Consider the following 22,693-nt stretch of genomic DNA (forward strand, 5'->3'; position numbering starts at 1 on the left):
AAAAATACCCGACATTATTAATACATTAAACTCCGCCTTTTGTATTTAACTTCATCGATGCGAAGGTTAAACCGCGCAGAGCATATGGGTAGAGTTCGAGACAATCTGAAAATCCGATCAGCCCAATTGGCCAGCTCTTCGAAGAGTAAAAAGGAGAAGGCGTTGAACGCGATTGAAGCGCAGGTAAAGGCGCGAAGTGCGCTCTACCGTATGAAAAATAAATTCCAAGGCAATCGAATCGAGAGGGAGAGAGAGAGAGAGAGAGAGAGAGAGAGAGAGAGAGAGAGAGAGAGAACAAGGGAAAAAAGCTGCCGCGCGCACAGCTTTTCGACGTCGTCGTTGCTCCATTTACCTCGTGAATCGAAAATCAGATTGCCGAGGAGCTGTTGCGTCTTCCTCGTCACCTTTAATAGTTGTTACTCTTTGACTTTCAGCTTCCCTTTATAATCCATTCAAGTAAGCTGATTAGTTAACGACGCGAGGGTGTTGCCGACCGTTTGTTAATAACGCGCCTGTCGCTTTTTCAAATTCGTTATTTTTAACGAACTCGTTAATTTTATTTAATTATTTATTTATTTAATTGACCGAAAACAATACATTGATCAGTTGCCTACATGCAACTGTACAAACCGCCAAAGCACAGTAGCCTATCCTTCCTTGTTCAGAGGATATAGGTACAAAATTGTGTGTGTGTGTGTGTGTGTGTGCGTACGTGATTACTCGTGAGTAATTAATTTGAAATGCTAACAGGTATGAATATTTGTTTTTATTCCTGGAATTGAACTGATGGATGTTTTCCAACTACTAACGAGTGACGGCGAAGAGAAGCCAAATAAACGAAATGAAATCATAATCAGAGCAATTTACATATTCGTAACACATACATTTCCGTTTTGCAGTAATTTTGGAGATTATATAAAAATTATTAGGGTTTGAAAGGAAAACAAGTGATGTAAGCTTTCTTTAATAAAAAAAACAATATCCGTGGAAAAGCGATGAGCTCGGCAACAATCAAACGTCAGAATGGAGTATTGTCACGCGAGCGATATATAAGGGTTTACTTTGTCTCGCTTTAAAGCAACTTTATCCAATCTCTTAGACAGCTGCTACCTCAAACGACTCTCTTTTCTTCTCGTCTATCGGTTGGTTTCCCCTCCTTTCCTCTTATTTCGTTACACGCCGGCATTCCGTTATTCTCTCGCACAATCGACGTTGCTGCTGGCAATCGGAATTTGTTCTATCGATGACGGTTCATTGACGAGCCCGAATATTCTGTTTGTCGATCGATATCGACTTTCATCATAATGGAAATGCCCGTGGTACAGGAATCGCTTCTGCGCAAAAACGGCCCTTTTCCGTGATTCCCGTGGAGTCTTTTCTATGCGGAGGGAAGTAGCAGTCGCGTATATACATTCGAAAAGTAGAAAAAAGCCACGGAGGTGAGTAGCGTTTTCCCGACGGCGTATAAAAGAGCGACGGATCTGCGGCGAATCCTCGGCATAAGATGGATCGCGCGCGCGGCTCGCATACTGCTAGCCGCGACAACTTGCAGAGAGAGAGCGAGAGCGTGAAGGCGAGAGCGTCGATAAAAATAAAGCTTGTATGTATGAAAAAGTCTCGTGGGGGTTCACGGTCAGCTCATTCATCCGCGCACGTGTCGATCGACTTGAACTCTGGCGGCTCAATCAGCCATGACGATGTCTCCTCGACTTTTCTCTCGCGTTCAGCGAGGAGCGGCACGTTGTCGAGGGGTGGCGTTTGCATAGACGCGCGTGTCGACATCTCTTTTATCTTTGAGGCTCCATTGCTACTTTTAATCGAATCTCTCTTCCTTTCCTCCGCGCTAGAGGTCATTTCGCTTTTTACTACTTTGGGAAGTGGGTCTATTTAACAACGAAAGCTCGATTCATCTCTAATCTACTTTGCCAGGCCGATCAAACGTCTATTACAAAGTTAACGTATGGCTTAGCGACTTTACCAAGAGCTTACTACACGCTCGCTATGTTAATTGTGTATACACGCGCGCGTATGAGGCAATCGCAGAATAATTACACGCCTAGGAGTCGAGTATTTTTCAGTCGCGCAGTAAGACGATTAAATACTTCGCAATCCGGGAATTCCGGCAATATGGTAATTTTCTAAATTTTAAGTTGGATGAAGTTAAATTAAGCACGAAAGGTCAGATGGATTTCCTCTAGGTTAATTTCCAGGCAAATATTCTCGAAGGATTTAGAGGAGCATTTTCATTTGCCTCCGAATTGAATACAGAGAAAAAAAGTTGGCGAATATTTCAACATTACATCTAAACTTTTCTCGTTGCCAAGCTAAAAGCTCGGAACTTGAGTCATTTGTTTTTTCACAGAAATTTTCTCGCGGATATTAAACTAATTTACGATTAGTCGAGATGCGGCGACAAATCTCGCGAGGGAAGAAAGCTGCGGAGGCGAGTGCCAAAGAAAAGCCTCGTTGAAAAATTGACGCGTCGGGGCAAGTGGGGAAAGGCACAGAAAGCTTTTCGAGCCCGCAGCCCCAGCGAGCGAAGGGTATGGGGGGGGGGGGGGGATCGATGTCGGGCTGGAAACCACGGCAATCAACAAAAGTGAAACGTATATAGCACGTACGTCGGGTCGCGCGCTGTGGCATATGCCTATTTGTCGAAAAGCTCGCTCGCGACATCGATCGATATGCACAAAGCGCAGTATATACGGGGCACGCTCGCAGCGAGATTTTGCCCGAGCGACCGATATTTTATCTTGCGTTCCGGCTGGGGATGCGTGCGAGCAACAAGTTCGATGTGCGCGCGTCTGCTATCGAGTTTCGAGGCCGAGTTCAAAGTTTCGGCTAATCGCTTCCGACGCCAGCAGGAAGGACGAAGAGGGAGATGAGTCTCATTACGGGATTTTAATTCGATTCGACGTCGATCCTTAGTTCGTTTAATCAAATACCGTTAGCTTCACTATGCACCAGATCCATTTCCAAGAGTAACGCTAAACTTCTCTTGACTTACATTAGCACTGATAAGTATAATCTGTTAGTTTTTTTATTTTTCGATTCAAGCCGTTCTGTTGAGCTACTGTGACTTGGCTCAGTGGGTGAAATCACGCGTCAAGAACAATTTTTGATTTTCTTAAAATCGACCGAGTATCGCTATACTTTGTATGGTATACTTTTTGCCTGGCTTATGGATTAGAAATAGAATGGACATGTGATAGCCAATGTTTTTAAATCGCCGGCATTATTTTGATTTACAAAATTCTTCTACTACAATTTACAATAAACATTATTATTCCGCCTTAATTGAAAAATTATCGGACAATTGTTCAATCTCATATAAATTGGATATATTGTTAATCATTCGACCGAAAAATATTATCCTGGTAACATTTTATAAGCCATCGTACATTTGACAATTCAAACTGGAACTAACTCGAACACAGGTATTAATGATGCCAACGTCAAGTGCGCCAAAACGATATCACATTAAAAGATCAGTAAATTGATCGTAAAACTATTGACGCTCCTGGCTTACCTACAAAGCCAAACGAAAATACAATATATGTCAGGATCAAATAAGTTGGATGCAAAGTAATTTATGCGTTGCTGCATTTTTCCGTCGTCAGCGCCGGCGTTGTCAGTGGTGTTGATGCGACAAATTATTTCTCGCGCGCCGGTCGCGTTATTTTGGTAGGGACGACGACGATGCCGTTACTATACTTAGACAAGCAGATGAGGAGGAGCAACCCACATGAATAATGCAAAAAGTGTAAGCCGCGACGCGATTCTCTCTCTCTCTCTCTCTTATTTTTCATCGTGACGCGCCTTAGCTCTTGCGCGGTCACATGTAAATCAACCCTAATTATTGAGTCAAAAGTGATCTCCATCCGAGAGAAAAAGTTGGCAAAACTTTTCGATGCCGGTCGACCGAAAAAGAAGTCGTTCTCCCGTCGACTTTTCCATCTGACGCTACTTGAATTAGCCTCAATTTCCCGACAAACTGCGCGTCATTAGCTTCGCGTAGAGATTCGTTAGTAAGTTTGTTTGTCGCAGATTGGTTTGACCCCGTCTTGCTACTTCTCTGCTTGTAATATTCGTAAAAAGTGTAAAAACCAACGGTAAATTTTTCTTCTCCCAGCTCAAATACGAGAGAGCTTTCGGATGATCGATTATTACACATTACATTCTGCGATAACAGCCTTTATAAATATATGAGTCGTAGAGTATAGAAATACGTCCTTCGCTCGCAAAAGTCCTTTATCTCGTTCAATTTTTACAACGACAATCGAATTGTTTTATTAACACTGGGCAAGACTGTCGCGACCGACAGCACGACAAGCCAATTCATGCCATTTGCTATTTAATCGACAAAAATAAAATAGAAAACGTAATCTAGTCGATCGTTAACGTATGACTATGCAATCATCGTTTGCTGTTCTATACTCAATGAAATTCGTAATTGGATCGTGGCAATATACCGATCACTCGTGTTCGATAACGACATCTCCCTCTGAATAAAAACTACGGAACATGTAAAACATAGGACATTCATTTGTCCAAGATTTGTTTGTTTACAGCCTCGTAAATTTCGTTGAGCTTGTAAAACAGGCAGTTAACGAGTGTGCAAATATCGTCGCTATGTACGCCAAAATAATAATATCCAGCAGTTGAGTAATCAAAACGTTTATAACTTCGTTTGGCGCGCTATAAAACTTGGTTATTTGGTGTAGGCTAAAGTTGACGCTCGCTAGAGTTCATTATCACTCGCGCACTATGTCTGTCTTTTGACGAAATTCGCCAAGCGATTTAATTATTTTATTGCACTGCACGAAATATTGTTAGCCTGTCGCCCGTCGAAAACTCAATTAGACGTAAATTCAATGTGCTGCCGTAGTTGCAAAAGGGCGAGCTGCTGCTGCTGCTGCTGCTGCATGCTTTCAGATTCAAGCCAAAGTGATTTCATCATTTTCCTCAGACGTGTCTTTTTTATAAAAAGAAATGGGTAGCGCCACGTGGAGCAAAACGATTCTACGAGCCAGACTTTTATCTGCGAAGAGTTTCGTTCAAATCGCTACCATGCTATTCGCGTTGTCTGTTAAAACCTTCTCGAACATTTTTTATTTACATCGGTTAGCGATCAAACGCCCTTATTGATTCACGTTGCATAAAAATAATGAAAATCATTTGGAAATCTTCCATCGCACTTTTTGATCCCATAATTCCGCACAGAAGATCAATGTTCCCCGAGGAAAAGAATATATACCGTTGGAAGATTAATTTCCCCCGTGCCAGCAAATTAATCAGCCTGAAAAGCTCAAACGATTATGACCATCATAACGAATATTTCCATTCTTTTTCGACGCACTATTTACTTGTTTCACAAATACCTAGGTACGATAGCTTACGTTTTCAAATCAGCTCATCTAGAAGCATTATGCATATGTATAAACATATCCCACGCGTTCAGCATTAATAAACAAAAGGCGTTTAAGGGAGTTCAGCCAAGTAACAGCGGTAGCACCAGCAGCAGCGGCAGCAGCAGCGGCAGCAATAGCACCAGCAGTGGTAGAATATGTGCTGAGGCGAAGCTCATTCTTCACAGTGATTAATGCCCATATATTCATGGGGTGGATCGTAAAAGGCCTCTGGCTCTGTAGATCGCACGCAGGCGAGAGGGAGTGATGGAGGGAGGGGGGAGGGTGGTATCCGAGGGTATTATTCGCGGTTGTGCGGCCACGACACGAGATATGGTGTCCGATATGCAGTAATCGCAGAAGCGTGTGCGGGTGTGTTTGCAGCGTGGATCGGCTCGCTAAGCGCGGCAGTGTCGCACGCCTCGGCACCCTTGGTCCTCGGTACTTGTCGGCGCGGCAGCACAAGGCTCACTGCTGTCATTGGAGGACTCGTGCTCGCACTCGCCGCTCTATTCACATCCTTCGCTCTGCAACCGCATCAAGTACTTCTCAGGTATGACAAAAGGCCTTTTTTCTTGTGTTTTCGTTTGGGTCCAATTGCCGGCGACTCTGTCGACCTACCAGCCTGACCAACTCACTTGTTTCTGACGGCGTACAGCCAACGCCATGCCTTGACGCTTTGAGCTCTCCGATCTTCTGACAAGATTATATACTCTGACAACTGGTTGTAAAGTATGCTGCTGCTGACGCCTCGAAGGAATTTTTTTTTTCAATAACTTGTAATAATAATAATCACTGATTGTGTTCAAGCATTTATTTGGTTTAATATTACTGTGCTGCATAAATTTGTAGAGACATTTAAAAGTTCAGACATTTTTCATCGCAGCGTTTTACTCTACTTTTATTGTCAGCAGTGAATAATAAACTCTTTGAATTTCAGTATTTTTTAATGCACGAAAAAATATTGAATTCAAACTGAAAGCACAAATTCCCTATTCGCGAATAACGACTTGGAAAATTTCGCACCGGCTCGAAAGAAAAATGCACATTAAAGCTTACCATGGCCTTCGCTAATAAAACGTGGGGCTGTTGAATGTCAGCGGCATTTTCGTAGTCTCGTGGGGCGTTATAATGGCTTATTAAAATATTTTTATAAGACCAGCGGCGAATTACAAGATAATTGGCTTGAATGCTTCAGCTACGGAGTGGTGCTGGGTTGCGGCGCCGGGTTGGTGCGCGAAACGGCGAACCTCGTGCTGGGACATTACTTCAGAAAAAGACGGGAATTCGTGGAAATGATCGTCCAGGCGGGTACTGGCGTTGGCATCGCACTATTCTCGGTGTCCTACAAGGAAGCTGTGGGGTAAGTTCATTTTTCTATGTTCAAAGGAAACTAGGTCACAAACTAATTATCAAGTACTTTCGATATGCCAGTTTTGGTTTTTTGTTTTTTTTTTTATGTGGATGCAGTTAATTACGCTCTAGTTAGCTCTCCTTATTGACTAGGGAAATTAATGAGCGTTAATTAGTGTCTTTTTTAGAATTCAAGCTTCTATCTTTTCTCTTTTGACTTCTTTATTTATTTTTTTTTTCACTTCTGCGTAGCGTGTGATCTGCGTTTTTCGCTAAAAAATATAATTCTCTTCTTTTTTGTGCACTAATTCTACTTGAAATTTACTCTAGTTTATAATTTGTAATTCTAGTGGAGATATTTCATCGGACGCAATTTCTTTAAGCGTATACCTTTGGCATTTTATCGCGAAGCGGATATTTAGATGTCTTTGCATCAGAAAAAAGAAATAACGTTGAAAGTCATTTTTGTTGCTGCGAAGTACACTTGAAAAATACTTACAACAATTCAGTAAATACACAGACTAATACTGAAGACAAACAAACTTTCTCGAATGTATTTGCTGACAACGAGAGCCTGCGAGATACGATATGTGCGGCTCGGTATTTTTCCGTTTCGTAAATCAAACGAATCTTGTTTGCCTCACTTCAGCTGCATTGAATATGTATACACTGGCTCTCTTTTTATACGCATATGTTTGGCGTATACATAATCCCTTCAAAGGTTTCTTTTACAATTTTTGTGCCGCACTTGCCAATTTCAATGTATAACAGACTCGCCCTCAATAGCGTTTCGGCAAAATTTGGTGCATTATAAATTTATCACATTGTAAATTGTAATTAAATAAAACGGGCAGCTTTAAATTAAAGAAAAAAACGTTTCATTGGCACCTCTCTATTGCGAAGTTAACTATAAGCTTTTACAGTAAAACTACAGCATTTTTTACTACATACATCTTTAGAGCGGATCGTGATATTTACGTGTAAAAAGAAAAATACCAGTGCGAAATATAGCCAGGAAGTTGTTGAAAAACAGAAATAATCATGTTAAGATACGCAACATAGTCGATCTCGACAATAAGAAATTGTTATCCTCATTGGCATTTGGAAAATTCCAATAGAAAAAAAAAGAAAGAAAAATACCGATTTAAAAACGCCATCTCCGGAAGAGCATACGCGCGTACAGACTCGTGCCTGTTGACGAAACGCATGGGCACGTCGAATTTGCAGTGCAGCCACGGAAATCAGTGGTGGCGGTTGTAATTAGCGCGAGAAAGCGGATGGATGTTTGGCGCGCGCGCGCGCGCACACATAGCTATTGCCAAAGTTTCGCCACACGGAGGTAATTGATTGCCAGTCGCGGGGCGGCCGAAGCGCGCGCGGCGGTGTCTCGCCGACCCGACCGGTTTACGCGATGACAGCTCTCGCGCGCGGTCCTCGACGACATTCCACGAGCGCTTTTAGCCAATCGCTCGAATTTTCCAAATTTATTGCAGTTCGGTGGGATCGTCCTCTATTCTTAGCGCGCAGTTCTTCGGTTTGACGAAAGTCGATTATAGATCGCGCCGCCTGGGAAGCCGCTGATAATTCGCAGCGCCTTGGTTCGATGCGCCGGCACGCCCGCGAGCTTGCAGAAGAGGGCGCACGACTGTCGGCGTTGAGAGTGGCAATAAAAAAATATGAAAGCCCGCGCTTAAGGCTCAGCTGAAAAACGAGCTTGATCCGCATTGTGCGCGCGCTCGCAAAAACGCAAATCTATGAATATTAAAGGCGCATTAAATAATGCAGGCGGCGCGACGGCAAAGGGCCAACATTTTGCGCCCGTAAAGCGCAATGTACGTAACGTTTATCGCACATTCCCAGTTTGAAAGCCCATAAACGACTGACGGAAAATGTTAATTAAAGATCAAAGTGTAATGGTGGCTCGCGAAAAGCAGCCACGAGCGAGTTCAGCCAGGCAAGTTGGCGACCCACGCTCGACGGGGAAAAAAGCGAGGACAGCTCGTCCCGGTCGGCTCTCGCGAACTAACTTACCGTCGTGGCCGCTGAGGAGTCGCGACGCCGAGCAAAAATAACGAAAGCTAGCCAATGTGGCTTCCTCTCGCGGCGAGGCAAGCGAGAGACGTGCCGCTGTCCTCTGGCTGCTGCTGCTGCTGCTGCTGCTGCTGCTGCTGCTGCTGCCGCCGCCACAGCGCGCCGGCAATTTATGACGCCGACGCCGCCGGCGAGAATTTCGCACGAGCGAATTTACGCGCAGCGCCCGGCGACGCGGCTGGCGCGCGTCGAACCTCGCGCCTCGTGTGTCGACCGAAATAAAGTCCGAGCGGATCGAGGTCGCTGTTGTGCGCGCGACGATTAGAACGCCGCGCGCCTTGCGATCGGCGAGCTCGTCACTGCGCTCGTTCCTTTTTTCAAAGAGCTCGCGTTCCACGGCAAGCAGTGGTTGCTTTATTTCTTGTTAGAGCCGCCCACTGCCTCGTGACCTGAAAAACACGGTGATCGCCTTCTACCAGGCGTTTCACAGCTAGCGCCATATTTCTAGACACGATTTCAAGCGTCAGAATGATAGAGTAGTAAACCAAGCTTGATTCTAATCTTTTTCAAGATGAAAATCATCGGCTAAAGTAGATCAAGTAGCTCTCGGTCATAATAGTACGCTTCTTTGATATAATTATGATCGAGCGTCGAGCATCGATTATTTATACATCTGCGCGACCTCGCGTATATTATCAGCAAGAGACAATAGCTAACGAGGGTGTTTCGAAAACTGTCGTGGGCGTGTACCGCTATAAGTTCAAGTTGAACCAGTCCGTAAATAAACTGCATTGGCGCGCTGTAATCATAATGCAGCGCGTATCGTTTGTTCGCTAATTTCGTTGATCTGCTATAAATAAAACGGCGCGCGGTGTACATAAGCTGCAGTCGTTGTGGGTTTATCGGCGGCTAGAAATATTAACTCTGACGGGGCCAGGGCTGGGGTTAAAATTATACCTCTGGGTTTCGTCTCTCCCGCTGCCTTAATCATTTGGATTGGTTTTGCCGCCGCTGTTTACCACGTAAATACAGACTCTGCCCGTAAGTTTGCGAACAATGCTGCAAGTAGATAAGCTCCGTGGGATCGGGTTTCAATGCTGGGCTATACCATCGCGCATCCCGTGAAAGCGTATACACTCTATCTGTCGAAAGAAACTCGACATTTTAGCGGATACGCGGGAGTAAACAATGCGCGTTGCTTCAGTTTGCATTCACTGTTTTTCCAGCTGATTTCACGATAGTACAGACGTCTGAAAGGAAATTCGCCGTTAGACGATTCGTAAAAACAACAAAAGTGTTTGAATGACTTTTGGAACAAGGTCGTTATTGGAAAGCATACCAGAGAATAAAACGAAAGAAAAAATTGCGTGCGCTGGCAAGAATCAAGCCGGTAGGCAGTGAGGATGGTGGTTACAAGACTGCCAATAGTGCCAAACGGATGAACGTTCATATCAAAGACTTTACGTTCTAATGAAAATTAACGAGCGAAAAGTACTTGATTTATTTTGCTCCCGCAAATCGATGCATTCCATCTGCCGCGGCGGGGTGGATCTTTGCCCAAAGCATTTACAACAATTTACGGCCGCTCAATTAGATCTTTCCCCTCGCGAGGAGAACTATTTAACTTGCGTCTTCCTATATTTTTTACTCGAAAGTTTATTTGCTCGTCGAACGTGTCCAATGCTACTTTCAGCCCTCCGACACATATGTAGAGGCGAATGAAATTGACTTTCCGCAGCTGCTAGCGTGAAAAGGTATTAAAAAACTTGTGTGCGGTATAAACGTGGATTTCTGTAAGTCCGAGATAGATTTTCGCATGAACTTTTATATTGAAACTCTTTGCGGGGAAAAATGTGTAATTTTTTAAAAGTAATACATTAAAACGAATAATGTGCCTGAATAAACTTACGGTCAATGGTTTTTTTGCAGAAAATTAGGTTGGAGGCTGGGCCTTCAAGCGATAACCGGCGCCCTCTTCATGGCGTTCTTTCTGGGTCTGATCTATCGAAGCGCATCGCTGTATCATCCGCAGAGGCACGCGATTGTGCATTTGAAAAATCAACAGAATAAACTCAAGCCCAAATCCAAGTCGGCACTCAAGGCGGCCCGACAACCGCTCTTGGATTTCAGTCCTTTGGCGAGTCGACCTGTTAGGATGCTCATGCTTGCCGCCGGTACTGCTTCTTTTGGACTTTACACGCCAGCTTTTTATATTGTGAGTTGTATTGCATTCGAATCTTTCATTCCTCACTGCAGAAAAAGATTTATTTATGAGGTGTACAATCAAATGCATCCGAGAAAAATTGTTACTATAACGATCAGTGTAAATGTGTAATACGAGTCGGTTGTCGGTTCAATCCTCAGTAGTAATAGTCAGGCTTAAGACAGACGTTAAAAAATGTGGAAAATAATATTGTCTAACCTGCTTCCTATTTTATGATATAATTAATGCGTAACGTTCTATAAAGAGATGTTAGAGCTGCATCGACCTGGAAAAAAGCACGGCATATTGTGGTGATTTTGTAATACGACACGCGAGTTAGCTGAAAAAGAAAAGTACGAAACGTCGGGAAGCACGACTTCGATGCTGGTCTAAACTTTTGTAAAGGTAGAACGGTGTGCGCGTCACTGCAACTCCCCAACGATGCGATTCGATTTGCGCGACTTCTTTGTGAAAGGACTCGAAGCGCTTTACTTTCTACGTTTATTGCAACACTCCGGTGAAAATGTTTGCTTACTCGACTATTGTCGTGCTCCGTTCGCCGCGGCTCGTATGCAACATCTCGTGCGCGTTTCGACGAGAAACACGAAGAGGAAATGTCAAGCAACGCTATGTTTAATACGAAAACTCGGGCGTTAGCTCGCAAGCTGACGGTAACGATGACAAATCATTGAAATCTATCGCTTGTCATTGGCATTAACGACAACCATTCACAACCTCTCCTTTTTAATTTTCTTGTATTAGCAACGTAAAAAATACGGTCGAGTTTTTATGTCCGCACGTGGCACTTATTATATGCCCCGCGTAATATTTTTTTACGAACGTCATGGAAATAAAATTACGACACTTCGAGCCAGATGTAAAGTATATCCATACGTAAGCTCGTTGTCGCGAGCGGAGACAGTCCTTTGGCCATTTTCCCGTGAGCAAACTTTGCCGCTGTAGCGCAAAGAGAGAGAGAGAGAGGTGAGTGGTAAAAATGTTTATAGGAAAATCGATGGTCTCGTCCTCGTACGCCGCGCTATGACGAGCCTTGTATCCTTCGTTAAGTGTGTCTGTTAATCGTGACGTAACACGCCAAAAAGAAAGTGGCGCGGCCGGGAAGCTTAGCGAATGAAAAAAGGAGGAAAGAGGGAGGAAGTCAGTCGATGCAGTGCGGCAGGCTGTGGCGGCTTACGTAACGATGTCTATTGCTGTTGGCCAGGCGCTGCAAGAATACCAGGAGGAAAGCGACACAAGTGCCTCGGTATTATTGCAGACCTGCCTGGGTCTGTCGGCAGCTTTGGGCTGCGCCGCCTGGGGAATGGTGACCGCCCGACCGTCTGCCCAATGCCTCGTGTCCAGGCAATATCTCTGCCAGGGGGCTCTCGTCGGAGTTGGTTAGTATCTCTGAAGCCTACCGTTTCTCTATAATACACACCTGCCCTGTACCCGTATATACGTATAGTTTGACGCTCGATTGCATCGTCGCGCGCTGCAGCATTATACTCAACCGGTTGAGCTATATCTCTGTCGAGGATTACGCACTGCCGCTTAAATCAGCTCGTCGCGATGTCGCCGACTGCCACTGCTTTCTTCCCATAATTCAGTCCTCTGACGGATCCCTTCTTCTTTCTCATCGCCATTGTCTGTCCTTGGCAATACCTCGCTTCATAACTTTTATTGGAATTCCTTTGCATTGCTCGACGTTGCCCATTTCGCGGCAGCCAACCTATCACAGAACTAATTGTCTGAATTCATTGAAAGATTTTTATTATATTCAATCCACGTACATCCATCCGGAAATGTATCAACTGAAAGTTACACTTTGACATTGAAATGAAATTAATGACGTCGCCGTGCGTGCCACTGGCAAGAGCGCGCTCCGCTGGTGATATTCAATCTTGATTGGCACATTGCGTCATATGCACGTGCTCATAGCCACGGTGTTTCGTAGCTTTTTTTAGTTTTGTTTATCGCAATATCTCCGTGTGCTCTCGTTCTCCTCGTCTACGGTGCTTGAAAAATGCCACTGGAAACCTCATTCGCCAGCGCATAATGCCAGCCGCTCAATCTTTAATGATACTTCCTCCTTTCATCGTCGCCACGTCGGCATTACCACAGTGCCGCTTAGATTAAAGTAGAAGCTCACCGGCTCGGCTATCAAAGTCTGCTGCTGCTGCTGCTGCTGCTGCTGCTGCTATCGCCGCGGCGGCGAGGCTTCGAGCTCTCATAACGTTGGACGCGCGATACACGCCAAAACCTACAAATCGGGCATCTCGCGGTGACTATGCGTTCTTTCGCACTTTTCTCTTTCTTCGGCCCGTTACTTCCTGCAAATTAAATACACCCTGGTCTCTGACGGATCGCTCGTCCTCTTTTTCAGTTTGCTCGCGTTAATCACGTCCGAGGCGAGCATTAATTTTATTAAGTTGATTAACGTCCCGGAGTTTTTCTACGGAATTGCAGATCCAATGAGAAGAAAAAAATATGAATGGAGAGAAAGCGGAGTGTCCGTCGACTACGGAAATTTACATACTTAATCTCCATTTCAGATCCCTCCCCTCACCGCTTTCAATTCTCGTCTCTAATGAAAAAGCACCGGACTCGTGACAGTTGATGCTCCAGGAGCTTATTAAAAAGATGTTACTTTTTCAGTGAGTTCGCGCTGAAAATTTGACCGCGAGAGCTTTGCCAAGTTTATTTTTCTTCTCCGGGCGTAATCTCGAAACCGCGACGAACGGACGCGAAGAGATCCGACGCGCAATTTGGAATGGAAGCCGGAATGGGGCAAAAAGATCGATTGAATCGCGGCGCTTTTCTAGCTTCCGCTGCCGAGCCGAAAGCGAAGGCACACGGCGCAGTCCGGCAATCGTCCTGGCAAATAACGTAGAGTGGCGCGCGCGCGAGCCGAAACAAGCTGATGCATAATGCGCGCGGCTTTGCAGCGATAGCCCAGGTGGCACTTGGAAGCGTGCAAGGCTACCACGGCCTGGTGCTGGCGTCGGGACTTTACGGGGCGTCGCTCGGCGGAAGCCTGTATTCCCTGAAGATGCTCGCCCTCGAGAGGCTGAGGGCACGGCAGTTCGCCAAATCTTGGGCGCTCGTCCAGGCCGCCAAAGCTCTGCCGATCCTAGTTGGAGTTCCTCTTACAGGTACGTACAGAACCGTTCGCCCTCTCTTTTCTCCTTTCTCCCCCGTGACGCTCGTCCGCCACCCCCTTAGGTATGGGCTGACGATATTTTCGTCTGTCCCGCGACCGCCTCGCCCGCGGATTCGTGACTCGGATGCAAGAGCGTCGGTTATTCTCGCCGTCGCCGCTGGCTATTAATTCTGTAGTTTTTCAGCGCTTCGCCCATTCGTCAATGCCTACGCTTCACTACCTCTCCGTTCTTATTTTCTCTGATAACTGCGCTTTTTCACTCGCATCCATCACGCTCTGCGCCGCTCGAATAAACAATATGAATGACAACGAAAACCTCTCGCGTGCCCGGAAATTCGAGGATTCGTTAGCGCGTCATTAAGCTCCGACTAAACGTGCCTCGGCGTCTAATTCATTTTATAATCTACAACTTCGGCCAAAATTACTATTGTTTCAGCAAACTTCTAAGGGTATAATCAACTTCTCGATCTATTATACAAGCACATGGAGAGCAGCTGTAAATTCCGAATACGCTAAGTTCGAATAGTTTACTTTGAAGTATTCTGTGCGTTACCGTTATTATTGTTATTTGCTACCTTCCAGCAAAGTTAGCGTTACGATGGCTGACCGTTTCGATCACGCCACTTATTTTTATTTTTTTTTTATCGGATATCGCTATTTTCACATACAACAAATTTAACCGAAGCTGCGATCAAGTATATAGTATTTACCGGAAAAAAATACTAAGCGACGTTGACAGCGGGTCTTTAAGAATTAAATACCATTGTTCTGGAGCGCCACAATCTCAAGTTTATAGGTATTAGCATTGTAAATGGAAATAAGGGCGCCGGGTGTACGTTGAAGCCGCAGCGGCAGATGGAAACGCCAGAGTAATAAAAAATATTATGATTATTGTTATTACTCTTATTTACAAGAACATTCAAATATTAATTAATTATTTATTACTGTGCGATTGTGTAAACAATTGAAATGTGAAACTTGCTGTTATTGAAATAATATGAAAAACAACTTGAAAATTTACGTTGCTTGTGAATATCCAAATCGAATGAATGATAACTGCACGTATATACTCTGCCACGTAGAATGTGATCGATACTTATTTTATTTCTTGAAAAATTCGAGGATGGATTTTCATTGACTGCAAAAAGAGATAAAAAAGTATATTTCCGTGAGAGAAAGAAAGAGAGAGAGAGAGAGAGAGAGTTTGGTGCAAAGCTTTTAGTCGTAGCAAAGCCGGATAAAAGTGTATGGGAAAACGTACAAATCCACGATCGCAAAAGTAGATAACTGATAAAAGGACTTTCTCTTTTTTGTACTTCGGTGCCATACATCCATCTTATCTCCGAACGTTTTAGCTCCCGTGACCGTACGTGTCCTTAAACAATACCTCGCGACAAGTTGAATTGGTCCTAAATGTAAATAACGTGCGATCGGTCGGTCGAATAACTTCGTAAGAGTAGCCAAACGAGTGATATTTTTCGAAAAACATGCTGCGCCCCGTACATCATTGAAGGTAATTTTTGGAGCTCTAATCCAGTGTTTGAACTTGGTAAATATGAAGTAATTAAGCAAGCCTTTCGCGCACATATAACATTGGGCTTTTTGCTTCGAGTACATGCGAGCGTGCGAGCATACTATGGAAAACCCTTGGGCTAACAAAGTAGTCGTACATATATACTCTTGCAGTAATTAATGAGGTCCTGCGCCGCTTAACTTGACCAAAAAATTTACTCGAGAGATAAACGTACCGGAGAGCTTCGTGGAACAAAGAAAAAGCATTAATTGCCACTTGACGAATCAAGTTTTCACATTTTTCAAGTTATTAGAGCTATAGTATTTGGTCCGCGAATAATTGGATAATGAAAGGAAGGTAAAAAGGCCTTTCTCTAATACGGCTGGTTAAAAACTTTGCGGTTGCATTGTCGACTCTCAAAAGTGGATCGATAATTATGTGCAATTGTGTAATCTTGTCAAGAGAATAGGAATAATGGCAGTAGACACTTTTATTCTCGGAGCAATGGGGTGGCTTTTAAAATGTCGTCAATCCGGTTGAAATCCAGCAGCTCGACACTAACAATTGTACACTGTGGCTGTTTATCATTGAGTTGTCCAACTCTTGTACTGAAATGCAAAAAGCGAAGATTTTTTAGGAAACACTTTGTCGAAATGAAAAGTATGGCTCAGTACACGCCAAATAATTCGATCTGAGAAACATTAATAAGAAACTTAAATATATGGCTTCAAGATAAATTCAATGAAAATTGGTAAATAGCAAGTGTCGGAAAGTCACTTGTCAAAACAAGGATGAGTAGGCAAGGGAAGAGAAGAATGCCCTATAAAATCACTGAGCAGCACTATGTGCACGGTATAAAAATCCCTGAGAATTCACACCAACGCCTGACTTATTCAAACGATAAAAACCATTCCAAAGCTACTCCAGGTTCTCGCGGAGCAGCGACGAGCGCGGGACAATAGCCAGCCAACGACATCCGCATCGGAGAGGCAGCGCACGTAGTCGCGCAGTCTCCGAGACGCGAACGCAGCCCGCGGCCACTCCGCGGCACGGCCTCTCTCGCGCGCGAAAGACAGGACGAAAAGAAAAAGAAAAAGAAACAGAAAACAAGACAAATAGGCGCGCGCTCAGACGTGGGCTCACGTTGCAGGCTACATGAATGCGAGCAGCCCGCGGGTGGGCTACTACGCGTGCACCCTGAGTTCCTTGTGCGGCGCGGCCCTGCTGTTCCTCGTCGGCTGGGCTCGGCGAAACCCATGCTCGCCGATCGTCGGCGCTGCCGCGAGCGCCGCCGCAGCCAGTGCCGCCGCCGGGGGCGCCGGCGGCTCGCTCGCCTCCATGCCCGTTTGCGCCTGCTCGGCGGCCAACGTCACTCCCGTCGCGAGGACGCTCACCAGGCTGCCCAAGTCGCAGTCGCTGCACATACCGCTCAGCAGGCCCGAGACTCCGCTCCACCATGGCTTGCATCCCGGCCATCTCGATGGCTTTCACAGGAATAGCTTTTACGGATACCCGCATCGACACTTCCACGAGCAACAGCTTGGTAAGTGGTTTTGCGCTCGGTCGTCGCTCGCCGGTGCTGTTCTTTTCAGCGGCCGACGTATCGGAACACCTCGGTACTTCAAAAACTTTCCGCGGCGCCTCGTTTCGCTATTTTCTCGAATAAACAATTTTTCGCCTTGTCCTCCGTCGCTCGACGTGCATCGCAAATAATTTCGAAAGTTTTCGTTGCTTACTCCGAACTTGAATCTCAGCAAATTCAACTGTTCCACTTGAATTTTCCTTTCTTTGTATGTCGGGCTCTTCGTTTTCTCTTTCGAATGCTTTCGTACATCGGTCTGTCGACTTGCGGCAACTCAGCTGGCTAGTTAAATCGCAATATCGTATCTTGCCTATACAATAAAATTCAAATTCAAGTGTAAACATTAGCGCGAGAAAAGAAAAAAGTATAAGCGAATAAAAAAACATGAAAATAATGTTCTAAAATTTTCTATCTGGTGCGAAATTGATTCTTGTTTGATTTAACGGGTATAACTTTGAAACTGCCTTGAGTAAAATGTCGTTACGAGCCGATAGAGGAACATAATGCAGAAATTATGGCGTCGCCGAAAAACGACATCTGAATGCATTGAGAATGCGAGCATCCCGGTATGTTCGTATAACTACCCAGCGTACTTCCGTCGACTCCACCTCTACCTACAGACCCATTAGCCAAATGTATTTTGTATTATGCATAGGAATTTGAGCTGTTACTTTTTCCGCGTACATAGGGTTTATTCATAATTCCATTATTCACGGAGGACATAAACAAGTTTATTAACAAAGCATGACTATTACACGGAAAATGCGTTCTATTATTTCTGTTCAAGTTTTATCGTGGCTTATCGCATTTTTACATTTAGTACATGCGACTTGGAACATTGCTTACGATCGCTGTTTTGTACGTAACCCCATCAGATTAGTTTACCCAGCAGAAGTTCAAGTGTAATGAGACGACGAGGGCTTTAGCAAACAGACGCATTTTGCTTGCTAATAAACGTCCGGCATTTTCAAGTGCCTGTGTTTTGCATGAAATTGTGTTTAAAAAGGATCTAAGCGTTTTTACTTAAACGGAGACTGTTCGTGTAATTAGCGTTAATAATGAACTATTTAACAAGGACAATTGAGCGTGGCCGTAATTGAAAAAAAAACTTTTTCCGATACTTTCCAATTACTCAAGCTGATGTCTTTTCCGAAACTTAGGAACAATTTGCGGCGGCTGCTTACCACCTCAAGGGCCACTGAGGCCAAGCAAAAGCGTGCCCGAAGGTCTGGCGCAACCCTACCATTATCAGTTTGATCCTCAGCAGCAATCGCATCATCAGCTGCACCCTGAGCTCGTGCAGCGCGCAAGAACGCCAAGGCGCAGTCGCGATGTCACCGTCATCGAGCAAATCACCACGAGCGTCTGAGGTTGACCTCAAAGACCGTCTTGTGGACCGTCTAGATCGTACTACATCAAAGCGTAATTGGTGTGCTGCTCGAGTGCAGCGTCGCGAGTGGCCAATGAACTATGACTTTGGCTGCACGGACTGCTTTTACGCGACGTGCGCTCATAAACTCAGTGTGTTTACGCGAACATTGCGACACGCAGTGCCGACAGCGCGGCTCTAGTTGAATGGATCCGAATTGGTGCGTTTGGCGCGTCGTCGATAGCAGGAGTATAGGTGTGTTAGCGTTCAATTTTATTACGGAAGACCGCTGTGATCGCCACTCTTTTTCAAATCGTTAGCTATTCTTATTATTATTATTTTTTATTGATTGTTACAACAAACTCGTACATCGAATTGTATGTAAAGCTGCCTCACTACTTGTTTCCATCGTATATTTTTCAACGGATGGTCATTTTACGGATCCTCTAGCCATTTCATTTTCTGACGAAAGCTTGTCAGATTTCAATACGACCATGATATTACTAACGTATTTAGAGTTTTTTTTACAACAGTTTCAAGCGTTACATTACTGTTTATACATATACATTATGATCTTTCTACAACCAATCGTAACAATTTGAAACGATAAATGCACACGTGGATGTTCCAATTTTTACATGTACGTAATTTCTTACCTAAATTATCGAATAACTTATTTTTTAATCCATCTTAGCGTGTTCTAATATTCATCAAATAGTTAGCGAGCAATAAATTAAAGATTGTAAATATTGATGGACATTAAGATTGCCAAATAATACATGATTTTGAATAACGTAGATCTTTTCTACAGTTTACATTAGTAAAACAGAGAGCTGTACAATGGAAATTTTGCATTTTCAATTATACATATATACACATATGTATTACCTCCAGGTTTTTGTGCCAAGCAATTTATCGCTATCAAGAGTTCGTTGTACCGTTATTTGGCAGCCGTACGCTGCTGGAGTTTAATTGTAATTCGTGCGTAACGACGCGCTAATGTGTATCGCTGAACTGCAAAGCGTTTCCTTTATGTAATCGTATGCGTACATTTTTATGCGTTTCAGCTCTCATTGTTATGCAGAAAATTTAACGCTTCGTGTGTACATTACAAAGTTTGCAAGCCAAGTATATGCTTTTTCAAGTGTTTTTGCGTACCTTTGACGTAGGAACAAGTGAATCGACTTTTGCTTTTACGAATATGACATTCAGACTGCATTTTACTGCATGAAAATTAATGCATTTTCTGAAAAAATCGAACACTTATGGAATGATCTTTTTAAGTAGTGGTATAAAAAAAAGCTTCCCAGGCGAACAATTCTTGCGTAGCAGTGAAAATATTGATTGGATGCATTATTCAATGCATCGAAAATATCTTGTGCATAAATGTACTCAAGTTTTGCTTGTATAATCAATCCGAAAAATCGTATTAGCGTGCATCAAGTCTATAATGAAATTGAAGTTATCTAATATTAACACGTCAAGTATACGATCTAACATTGCGCCTGACTCAATATAAGTCATGTAGCACTTAACGTGTTAATGAAGCTGCCAACATTTATGGAGCTGGACTCCTAAGATTGAATCACAATTTAATATATGAAATAGAAAGCACATTTAGATTGTCAGCACCACAGACAGATAGCTTGCTTCGTTAGATACACATTATCAATGCAAACGAACGAACGAAAGTGTATCCTCATGATAAACGTTCAAGTTTGACGCTTATGAGCGCTTGACATAATTTACAAGCGGCAAGACTTGCCATTAAGTTTGTATTTGCGATATATTTTATACGCGTGATACCTATATGTGCAATTTCTAATGTTTAAAGCGGGATTATAGTTCGATTCCCATTTTTTTTCTTATATAATGACAAATTCATACATTATATACTGAAAGACTTACTGTAAGAATTTTTTTAAAAGGAATATATTTTATAAAATTTGCTATTTCACTTTTTTGCTTGTATCGACGTTTACTGATTGAATTTAAAGAAATATTTAATTACAAGACTACATTGAATAAATGTTTTTAACACATTTCGTGTGTTACAATCAAAGACTATTGCACAGTTAATAAAAACCAGTATTAAATACTATAAGTAAATAATTATTACTGTACAAATTAGACGTTTGATCGCGTGCGTAAGATAAAAGAAATTTGCAATCCAAAACGAAAACATAAGTACGTAGTTTATTAGAAAAAGGAATCAGTAGATTTTTATAAAGCTCTCGGAAAGCGAGCGTTTGTTGTTCGCTTATAGATTTTATTGTATATGTTATACATATACCCGTAACTCGTTACTTTCTTGCAATCCTATGGAAATAAGTAGGCAAACATGGTTTTGCAGCGAATTAGCAAGAAATGAGAAGGAATAATGTACATGGAAGCAGCGTATCGTTAATCGGATATAATACAGAGAATCGTCCTTCATCATTTTCAGCAGAGAAGTAACGAAAAACCCAAGAAATAGAGCGTAAGCTGTGTTTATATAAAGCTTATATCCTGTATACCTATGCAGCGTTACGACGGAAAAAGATGGAAGAGAAATTATACGGGGCCCAATATCAACTGTTACAATCAGTAGACTAAAATAACTGTTGAGAATACGTTGGTCCGCGCACACCAAAAGTGCGATTGAGATAATGGGTTTTTTTAACGATCGTTAATCATCTTAGTCTGTTGATTTCATCTAACAAATTACCATTTCAAAATTCACTGTAGTAATAATGAATTTCGCTAAGATTATTTTACGGTAGCTAAACATTAAGTAAGTAAGCTGATTGATAGCAGACCTTTTTTATGCTGCTGATTTTGTAATGACACAGATGAATGATACTGCATTTAAGTAGCAAAGAAATAGAATTATTAAATGTGAAACATATGCGACATTATACTTATGAACATTTGAAAGATTTAAAAATCAGTTTTATGCATAATATGGTGTTAATGAAAAATATAATTGTGTTTTAACAACTTTATTCGTGACTACTATACTATTGAATAATACATAAATACGATAATCGCTCTATGAAATTAAGAATGTTTACTAAAGGAGAATTATTAGCTCAGGAATTAAACACGAATCGCATCAAAATTACATGTTCAGCGTTTTAAAATAACGATATCAAGCCTCCACTTTGTTGCTTATCATTAAAATGTGCCTTGAAGGCTTTAGTCAATAATTACAAATATTAATGTGGGTTATAATTCTCATAAAAAGAATATCTTTAATTTTAAAAGATTTCTTTTTTCTTACAGTTTACGTACAAAACGAGATATATATGTACAACTGAATTACGCACTCACTTTCGAAAATTTTCAAATTATTGTGATGCTAAAATAAAATTTAATGCCGTTTACAGAAAGATTTATTGAAAATTCAATTGACGTTGAAGATTTTTTAAAAACGTCTGAATTCATAGATAATATTCAAATTGAATTTAAAAATTTACATATTTCAAGAGACATGCACAATCGCATAAAACCAAGGACTTATTTGACCAATAATAATTTTTCGCATAAAAATTGAAAAACGTTAACATCTATAAATAAGCATTCTATAAATGTTCAATCATCAAAATGTATTATTATATGATATACGTTAACGCATGGATTTTCATATGCAAAATTGAAATTCATTAAATGAACTGAAACGAGGACCGAACGGAGGAATCAAATAAAAAACGAAAAATATAGTAGATAGTTTTATGTAATAAATACATAGAAAATGCAAATGCAATTACATTCATAATTGTAAGTATCGAGATTAGAAAGTCGACTGTACTTGTATTTGAAATATATGTAAATTTGCCATGTATTTATGAACCTTGTAAATATATTATTTAAAAAATTATCAAAGATAATATTTTTATATAGAAAATTATCTGCACCCGTGCGATATCATTAAAATACTACATATTATATTTCGTAGACCGGATGGGCACGAGGCATCCTTGTGAGAAATACAAGTTAATTTTTGCCTAAATTTAGAATCTTTTTTTTTATTTTTCATCTTTTTAATTTATTTCTCATGCATTCTCTTAAAGAAGCTCAGGTTACGTTAAAAAT

At 42.4% G+C, this 22,693-nt stretch overlaps 1 protein-coding gene across 4 annotated transcripts in view; it reads left to right on the forward strand.

The window, feature by feature from the left end:
• LOC131668754 (monocarboxylate transporter 10) overlaps positions 1-22,431 on the forward strand; it is a 58,385-nt gene extending 35,954 nt beyond the window's left edge. For 3 of the 4 annotated variants that reach the window (XM_058943170.1, XM_058943172.1, XM_058943171.1), the window contains 7 exons: positions 5,793-5,961; positions 6,607-6,771; positions 10,722-11,007; positions 12,218-12,392; positions 13,941-14,147; positions 16,819-17,211; positions 18,411-22,431. In XM_058943170.1, coding sequence (XP_058799153.1) covers positions 5,793-5,961; positions 6,607-6,771; positions 10,722-11,007; positions 12,218-12,392; positions 13,941-14,147; positions 16,819-17,211; positions 18,411-18,619 — 1,604 coding nt within the window. In that variant the 3' untranslated portion in view covers positions 18,620-22,431. The remainder of the gene's footprint in view (positions 1-5,792; positions 5,962-6,606; positions 6,772-10,721; positions 11,008-12,217; positions 12,393-13,940; positions 14,148-16,818; positions 17,212-18,410) is intronic. The other variant, XM_058943173.1, reaches the window with a different exon arrangement.
• The last annotated feature ends 262 nt before the right edge of the window (positions 22,432-22,693 follow it).

This window comes from Phymastichus coffea, unplaced genomic scaffold (genome assembly GCF_024137745.1).
Source record: "Phymastichus coffea isolate CEN01 unplaced genomic scaffold, Cenicafe_Pcof_1.1 PCOF00083, whole genome shotgun sequence".
Classification (NCBI taxonomy): Eukaryota; Metazoa; Arthropoda; class Insecta; order Hymenoptera; family Eulophidae; genus Phymastichus; species Phymastichus coffea.